Raw genomic sequence first — 9,697 nt, 5'->3', positions numbered from 1 at the left:
TGGATGAATGGCTGGATGGATAGGGGATAGGATAGATAGATAGATAGATGGATGGATGGATGGTTTGAATGGGGCATCCCACTTGAGGCCCTCACTTAAGTGAGGTCATGATATATGGAAAATTGACTTTTATAATATATTTTTCGGGTTGGTTGTTGTTTCCTTCAGTGCGTCATTCGATTGTGAAAAGAAACAAGTCGCTATAAGTACATCATCATCATAATAATACATATACATATATACACATCCATATGTAGATACATATTTGTCAAATTGCCATTCTATTGATCTGGATATAGACGTTTAAAATTATAATATAAACTGGGACAATATGTATCATACATTGGATGCTTCATGATGTAATGCCTGAAATGCCAATTTTCAGCCAATATGGCACAGATGGCAATTAAATAGCCAATTATCAAGGCCACAAATGAGCTCCAGAATTTACGTAAATTCATAAGGGCCTCTTGTGGGGCCTCCTCCTCGGCGGGTAAACGTTGTATGGCATCGCGTAACCATTTCGCAATTAAGCCTATATATAAAATAGGAAAAAATAAGGAAAGTCTACTTTTAAGTTAAGAAGATTTTGATTTAAATAAGGGATAGACAAAAATTATAATAATAATTAGGAATTGTCAAATGAAAAGAAATATATTAATTGATTTGTGGATGCTTAATTAACAAAATGAGAAAAACTTTTATTTGCAAGTGTTTTAATATATTTTCATTTGCCTTACCACTTTCGGCTAAATATTTAATATAAGTATCCACATGCTCTTTAATAGCCGAGTTCTTTTCTAGAGCAATAACCACCGGCATTTGGATAACACATTCATGCATTATATGTAGAGCAGCAGAACCGGATCCAACTCCATTTGTGGTTGTGGCTGCATCGGCAGCATCACTTACAGAATCATCCGTTGAGCGTAGATAACGCAGATAGAACTCGTTATCATAGTAAGCGCACTGACCCTTGGCAATGCGAGCGATCTGCAAATAGGGTAAGGCAAATTGATAACAAGCAATTTCTTTATAGTATTATGAGCATTATACTATATATATATGTACATAAGTATGTACAATGCACATACTATAATATACAGTGTACACTGTACAGTTTTCTCACTACTTAAACGATAAGTAAGTAAAACTGTGTTTACACACATACAAGTGCATATATTTATTATTGTCTGTTTGTAACTGGCGAATGAATAAACAATCTTTTTAATATAACTCCACTGTTGGAATACAATGAAAAACGCTAATGAAGAGAGTCTTATGAAAGTTCTTTATTCATTTTAGCAACTGGGTGCAGTTTTCTAAATGCCTGAGATTGTGTGTGTGATTGGAGTTTTCACATAACTTTATCAGGGCCCCAAACTGATTAACCATATAGCCAGGATAAGCAAAAGTTACGAGCAAAAGCTGATTCTTGATCGCTGAAGGGTTGAATCCATTCCATTCAGTTGGGCTAAAATTCAATTTGAAAAATTCTACAAATTCTTCAAAAACTTTTAATTTTGCATTTTAAATGAGATATAACTTTTTAAAATCTGCTAGAAATTGACTAAAATACAGTAAAATCACAAAAAAATATTTAAAAAAATATCTGAAATATCCTCAAATAACCCCGATTTTATGAATCTGTCATTTTGTGAATTTTGGACTGATTTTATATATCAGTTTTCTTATGAAAAAGTAATCTTTAAGTTTGCATGACAATAATATGATTTTGAGTTCAGATTTTGGCTCGATCACTTACCATATCATTACTATGCGTCATTATATTCATTGAGGTACCCAATTGTTGAGCCACAGAGTCACTGGAATCCAAAAAGAATTGTCTATTCTCGGTCAATTCGGTTGAGAGCGGTAAATGAGAGTATAGCAATTCCTGTAGAGTATCAATTGTAATCCTTTAAGGGAAAGAAGTTTAACTAGAAGATTATGTGGTTTTAATAATAATTTACTCACCGTGCCGCCGGATTGGCCAATATGGCTGTGAAACTGGCTCGATAGGTGGCCACCAAGAGTATACAATAGATCCAATACCAACCAGTTAGGACACGTAATGGCCAATTTCTGGGCATACGTGGCAATGCCACATAGAGCAACATACTATATGTAAGTAATATACAATTGGGATAATCATCAAAGATATCACGATACTTAACGACGGCCGTTGAACGACGACGCATCAATGCGATGCGAAAACTTGATCTTTGCCAGACATTTTTATCCACACGATCCTCGGACTTAAGCCTATTCCATCGTAGGCAACGAAAAAATGTCTTTTTATTATTTTCGCCATCATTCGAGAGCATGGCATTGAGGAAACTTATCATATAGAAGACACTGCCCACCACGAATAGTGATAGCAATACACCAGCCCACATTCCGCCACTGAAGGGTAAAATGAATGTCTGCCATGAGTTATCTGCTGTCGATTCTGGCGTTAGAAAGGTTAAGCACTCGAAATTGTGTGGATAACTAAGTTCCACAAGATGTGAATATGCCTGAAAGAGATGTAAATCGCCAATGGCAAAACGTGCCACATGACGCGACTGCTCACATTGAGGACACAGTTATTGGGCTTATTAATTTCAGGGATTTTCACTTTACTTACCACTTCGCCAATGATTAGCGAATCTATCAGCCTTGTCTCATTATCATAATAATCGTTCTGCTGATCTTGCTGATCATTCCAATCCATTGTATCACTGACATTGGCATTATAGTAAATAGGATGAAAATTTAATGCCTTAGCCAATGCATTCATGATGTCAATTTCAACACCTTGATAGACATTTGAGGACCTTATCAATTGCACCATGGGATAATGCTCAGCAATTGCCACTGGCAGTTGAGCACCTAACAAAAGATAAAAGTAAATGCATTTAAATAATAATTTAACTTGTAGGCGTAAATGTGTAAAACTTTGCCCCTTAAAGTATGCAAAAGGCTAGAAAAGTATTCAAATTGCTAACTTTTTGTAGGCCTTGTAACTTTAAAATTGTCTATAAACAATGTTTACTTGAAGAATACCAAAATTTCCGTATTTGCGAATTTATAAACTGCCCTTTGCATACTTTAGGGGGCAAAGTTTTGCCAAAGTTGTATTTTTATTAGTGAAAACCTTTCAAATTCTTGGTTTTATCTATAAAGAAAACACTGCCTTGAATGCGTTGACCAAATGACCAAGTGGCCAACTGTTTAGCAACCAAAACTCCACTCAGTATGCCAGGATATGCAATGGTTGATATGGTGAAACTGCGAAACAAATCAAATTGAATAATCATTCTAAACACTTTCCCATCTGAGCAACACTGACCTATTATCCATGAGACGTTTAAGAAATAAACATTCCACGAAAACACTCCACAAATGCAACATGTCCTCAACAAAGAGCCTCGAGTCATGCAATAAAATATATTTCCTTTGCATATTAAGTGAACGATTACGATAGATATATTTTAGTAGACGTTTCACTTGACCGGCATTCAATATGGTTATCACATATAAATCACAATCACTAGCCTTCATGGCCGATAAATGCAATTCCAGACTTTTGCCTGGACGACCCAAATCTTGACTTTCATTTACATGCATCATATAGCTGGGACATAAATTGCGTCCAATTGATTCATAGTATGAACGATCGTAGATTGGAAAGTGTATATCATCGGTGATGATGGCAAAACAACGTTTCACATTGACCAATGAGAGTAATTGTTGCAACAATTGCCTCAAATGGCTGTGATACTCATCCAATGGCCATTTATTTGAGAATTTTATATGTAACTCTTGGCTCATTATTGGAGAGGGTAAACAGTACCACCACCAAATGAGAAATACAATTGAATGCCACCGATGCATTCTAACCAGTTGAGCACAACAGAAGCAACTAGAATTTGTAGCTGAGAATCACAACTCAACTCACAATCAAATCACAGGACATTCTCAGACATGCAGATCTAATTAAACTTGCCTGAACTTCATGAACTCCACTACTTCAAGCTGTCAATCTAAATCTAGAAATTTAACTACCAATCATTGACCTGATTTCACTGTGAAATCACGTTTCGTTTTCATTTGATTTCATTTCGAATTTCGACTAATCGTTTATGCGCAAAATTAGGTCACTTGCATGAGGCAAAGAGGGTGAGAAACAGAGAGGGATGGGGCGATGGGAGAGAGAAACCTTCAACAAGTAAAGGTACTTAAACTTTGCTCAAAAAAAAGGTAAATATTTCATTTGTTAGTCCTTAACATATTTGAATCAATGCTTATGGTTTGATAGAGTCTAATTAGAGATGTTTTCAGTTCGATTATTTCCAATGTGTTTGGCTTTCCCAACTCTAATAATCACTTACTGAATAAAGATTAGAAAAAATTGAAATCTAGCAAGCCTTTCTCGCTAAGATTTACTACGAAAAAGTTTACTTGGTGAACTAGTCTAGTAGTCATTAGGCATTCTATCTCATACTTCTCTTGCTACACATTCTATATTTAGTCTGTTTAACAATTTTCACCCATGAATTTTATTCATTAAACAAAAAAAAAAAAGATGGACTTTGTGCACATTTTGCTGATTATTTTAGTCACAACTCATTACAATTCGGCTAATCAACAACATCAGCCTCTGGAGCCGAAGCAGCAGCCGCAGGAGCAGCAGCAGCCGCAGGAGCAGCAGAAGCCGCAGCAGCAGCAGGAGCAGCAGCCGCCGCCAAATGAAAAGAAACATGTACAAATTCTATTAAACGAACGTTCGTGGGAAGAAATGCTAAAAGGTGAATGGCTTGTGGGTTTCTGTGTCCCACTCGTACCGAATTGCTTTCAATTCGAACGCACTTGGATTAAATTAGCCCAGGAAATGGAACAGGAGCAGCAGCAGCGAAGGGATAAGAATAAACCAGAACGTAATATTACTGTGGCCAGCATGGAACTAAATTATTCGGAGGCACTTGTTCGACGTTTCTCATTGGAATCCTTGCCCACCATTTTGCATGTGAAGGATGGAGAATTTCGCCAATTGCCAGTGTCCTATAAAGTGAAAGAGATTAAAGATGTCATTCTCTCTGATTGTTGGATGAAGACAAAGACATTGCCATTTTGGAAACATCCCAACGGTTGGTTTATTCATGCCTTGATTCTATACATTAAGCTTATCGATGAGGTATACGAGAGCCAATACTTGAGCATTGAATACGATCAGGCCGCCTGGTTGGTTCGCATTTGCCTAATGCTGATTGCAACAATGGTAATGACCATCTTTTTTGGTATTTTCTCAATCATATGCAAACTGGCCAATTGGCGTCTCCCATCATATCGAAGACGATCCCCCAAAAAAGGGAGCAAGTCGCATCCCATGCATTGATGACTAGTTATTACTTATTTGTGGGCATAAATTATCTCTTTAGGTTATTATTATAAAAAACAAAATTTTACGTTAATGAAACAAATGCTTAAAAGCCCCTACAAAAATTTGTGTTTTATTTGCATTTCCTATGAGAAGATATTCATCCATCTTCACAGGGAAAAAACTAAGAAAATGTTTTCTTGATTATTTTTCAATAGTATTTCATACGAATTTTGATCATAAAGTTATGGATGAATTTGGATTTGCAGAAATCTTTTTCCGAATATATGTAACCAAATTTAAAGACATTAAGTTAGTTCCATACTTATTTGGAATTGATGCAAAATGAATTGGAAATTTTCAATAGTTCCTCATATTTATTATCATTAGTTATGCCATTTAGATATTGATAAGACCAAAAGTACTTAACTAAAAACGATAACCAATTGAAGTTACATTAGGTGATTCTTTCTATATACGCAGTAATAACCATCGACTTGTTAGTTTGGACTATGAGACTATGAAAATTGGCCACGATGACTTCAAAAGGCAATTAACGTAATGTAGAGGTAAGTCGATTGTGGTAATGGGTGCAAAACTTCAATTAGAATGGCAATTTCGAGTCATAGAGTATCTCTCTGTCTCTCTCTCACTCGTTGTGCTCTCTCTGATAATAATGGTCAGTGAAATTGTCTTAGTCATTGTCATTGGCAGACGCTAAGCGTTAATGCTAATGATTATGCGCACAAGCTGAGACAACTCAAGTCCGACAGTCGACAGTTGAGAGACGAGTTGGACATGTCACCAGGAATCAGTCAAACAAACCGATTAAAGCGGACCAGAAGCCACATTCAAATACCCATTAATGTCAGGCTTAAGTGGTGCAGAATGCGAGAACCCAAAAGCCAACCAAGGTAAATGCGAAAAAAAAACGCATATCTATAGGTATTCTCGCTCGACCTGCTGCCAAACCTCTTGGCCATTCCCTACTGTGTATGTTTGTGTGTGTGTGTGTGTGTGTTACCATTTCCATTCCCAACATCCCGGGGCTATCCCACAATGCGTTGGTGTTGAGGTTACCACTATCGGTGTGTGTGTGTGTGTGTGTGGATATATATGTATACTTTCTGCTCTTTATTGTCGTGTAATTAACTTTTTCCGAATCTCCGGATTTCGAATTGTTTGCACATAATTGCAATTTAATTATTTTCCTCTTCTTTGCCGTTGTTGTTTTTTATGTTTTTATGGATTTATGTGTGTCGGTCTGGGCCATTAGTTGCAGGTAGATACCTACCTACCTGGTCAGCAGGTAACCGCGACGCTAGTCACCATCGTCGTCGCCGTCGTTGCCGTTGCCGTCGACGTCGACGACCAAAATCGATTTTACCATCCCGTCGTCCATCATCTTCCGAGGCGACATGTCGCTGTCGCTATCGCTGCCGTGTGTTATGTCCCAGTGTCCAAGCGGGCACAGTGGAACACACAAACAACATTGTATGAAAATCTGAAAATTTTGAAAATATAATATATCTTGATATTAATTATTTTTACTTCTTGCTAATATTTAGATTAAGAAATTAGGTATTCCTATAGATTTCAATTTCCTTAAAGGTTAACAGAGCATTGGAGTTTCGAAAGTTTGACAAAGACTCTTCGTCTAGTTAGCAATTTATAAGGTTTTTTTTATATCAAGACTTTTGAAGGCTTTATTAAAAATATCGCCAGAAAAACTAAGTTATTTGGAAATGAAAATTGTTGTAAACATTTAAAAATGAATGTAAAAATTATAAAGTTTTTGAATAATTTAAGAATATTTTTTAGTTATAAAGGTATGTTCAATCAATATTCAGCCCCATTTTACTCTTGAAGGTGGATTTTTCTCAATTATTTCGGAATAAATTTATTAAAACTAACTAAAAGTTGATAAAACGAATGACTTTTGTTTTTTATATATTCCAGTTTTTAATAAATAAACCAAAATATATATGAACATTTTTAAAAATGTCCCGAATTCCGAAAAGTCGAACATGAACCGACAATGTGTTAATTTTTAAATGAAAACATCAGAAATTATTTTATATATCAAATGGGATTTATTTTAGGAATCAATCAGAAACATATGCAAAGAGATTTGTGTAAAGTTTGTTAAGAAACAATTCTACAAAAAATTTGTATTCAAAGAATTTAAAGAAGATTAAAAGAACGTTGTAAAATTGCATGAAATACGAGTAAAATTGTTTCTTTTATTTTGGAGTCTATTTCGATTGCATTTTTCCACTGTGCAGTGCTGTCTGCTTAACGATTGCATTGCATGCCCAAAGAAGACCTGGGAAATATTGATAGCAAAGAGATTTTTGGTTTTTTTGGGAAAATTTTTGCGCATTTATTGTTAAGGTCTTGGTCCAGAGACACTATCGTTGAGTCTATCGTTGTCTAGTGTTTTTGATGGTATTGGGAATTCGATTCGGCAATGGCAATGGCAACGACAACGGCTTCATACAATATATGTATGAGTTGTATGGAATATGAGTGTATAAGATGAGAGAGAGTGGGAGAGAGACAGGGAGTAAGAGCCAGTGTACCTTTTCTTGGCCGCTTTTGTTACGTTTCTGTTTACATTGACACATTTTTGGCTATTTTTGTTTTCCTTGGAGATTTTCTCACAAATTTATGGGTTTCTTGAGGTTTTCAATACACATGTTGTTGCGTGGCTCTCACTTTTGTTTGGTCCTTAGCCACCTAGCCCAAGCCCTGAGTCGACCCAACTTTGGGATGAGTGCGAAAATGATGTGTAGGTGATAGCTGATGGCGGGTTCGACACTTGGTTCTTGGTTCTATTGGATATTGTTGTTGCTGATGTTGTTGTTGCTGCTGTTGGCATGGGTAAGCATTCGATATGCTTCTGTTTTAATTTCTCGAAATATTTTATGCGAGTTTCAGAGTTTATTGTTATTTCTTTGAGTTAGGTCTTTGGGTTGGGTTAGAGGTTAGTCTTGGGCTTCTTCTTGTCGTTTTTGTCCTGAGCCTGGGAAATAATTCAACAGTTTTCCCACCTTCTGTATAGAATTTGGATTACAAAAATTGTTTTTAGCATCTGCTAAAGGTAATAGACCTAAAGACTTATCTCTCTATATATCTCTTTCATTCTCTATTCACATAATATTAGTCTTATGAGAAACTAGATTAGGACTCTATCTTATATAACGCAACAATTATTTACTTGAATCGAGGATTTTTATTTTTACTGATTTTACTAGTAAATTACTACTTATTATGTTAATCAGGCATCAAATTGATTATAATTTTCATTTTACATTGATATGAATAATAAATCAATTGCTTTAAAAAGTAATAACCTTTTCTTTAACTCGTTTAAGGATTAACAGTTTCCTAAAAGTCATATTTGTTAGGCATCTCAAGCTATATTCTAATCTTATCAGAACGATAAAGTAAATTTTTAACAAATCTTTGAAAATTTTCATTCAATTGCCTTATAAATCGAACATTATTTCATTTGCAATAAAAATAAAAGAAATCATAAACAATATGAAAGAAAAGTAACCCACTTAAAGGCTGAGAAAGTTGAGTAAGAGAAAAGGGTCCTTTAGTATCCTAACTATAACTTTGATTAAAATTGTTTGACAATTTTTAAATTGATGAAATATTTGCCTTTAAAAAGGTTCAAGTGACTTTTATTAATAGAATTATAATGAATTGGCTAGAAATTTCGAATTCTTGTTGACAAAGATTAGTTAGTTGTTATTGTTGACTAATTTAGATGTTTAATGGGATCCCATGTAGATAAGTCGTGAAAGGTAAAACAAATTACAAGTAAAAACGTACAATGTGAAATTTATTGTGTGAAAATTATTGACATATGAATTCATTAAAAATATTCTCAGCTTGCCATTATGCAAATCCGGTGAAATTATTGGATCAGCTTGAAATTTGAGCGAAAGTAATGAAAGGTTTCTTTGTTTTTTTCGGACTGACAGTGATTCTGTTTCTGCTTCTTTTTGTCATATAATCGCTGCCATATGAACTGGCAAGTTGTATAAATTTGTTTTTATATAACTATCATATGGTAAGAGAATGATTGTTGAGGCATTCAATTTAATGAGAAGTATACATATATATATATATATATACATATATAAAGGCTAATCAATGTGTGTGAATATCAGACAACTGTCTATTTGAACTAATTTCATTATCTTAATGAGGCATTATTAAATTATTCACGTTTACAAATGGGACACGTTGTCCCCATAACTACACAATATATATACAACATACATATATATACTTTTTATATGTATCTGTATGTATGTATAT

The 9,697-nt window shown here is 34.8% G+C and overlaps 1 protein-coding gene across 1 annotated transcript; it reads right to left on the bottom strand.

Moving 5' to 3' along the window:
- Positions 1-281: 281 nt before the first annotated feature.
- Positions 282-3,976, bottom strand: LOC6638693 (ionotropic receptor 21a). The gene is made up of 7 exons (XM_002061705.3): positions 3,335-3,976; positions 3,140-3,273; positions 2,630-2,874; positions 1,978-2,567; positions 1,766-1,919; positions 741-993; positions 282-535 (listed from the first exon to the last, which is right to left on the bottom strand). Exons 1-7 carry the CDS (start codon positions 3,877-3,879, stop codon positions 282-284), a joined length of 2,175 nt encoding a protein of 724 aa, XP_002061741.3. The 5' UTR covers positions 3,880-3,976.
- Positions 3,977-9,697: the final 5,721 nt, after the last annotated feature.

This window comes from Drosophila willistoni, assembly GCF_018902025.1.
Source record: "Drosophila willistoni isolate 14030-0811.24 chromosome XR unlocalized genomic scaffold, UCI_dwil_1.1 Seg144, whole genome shotgun sequence".
Classification (NCBI taxonomy): Eukaryota; Metazoa; Arthropoda; class Insecta; order Diptera; family Drosophilidae; genus Drosophila; species Drosophila willistoni.
Note: the sequence above shows the minus strand (reverse complement) of the source record. Positions and strands in the feature narration are given on the sequence as shown.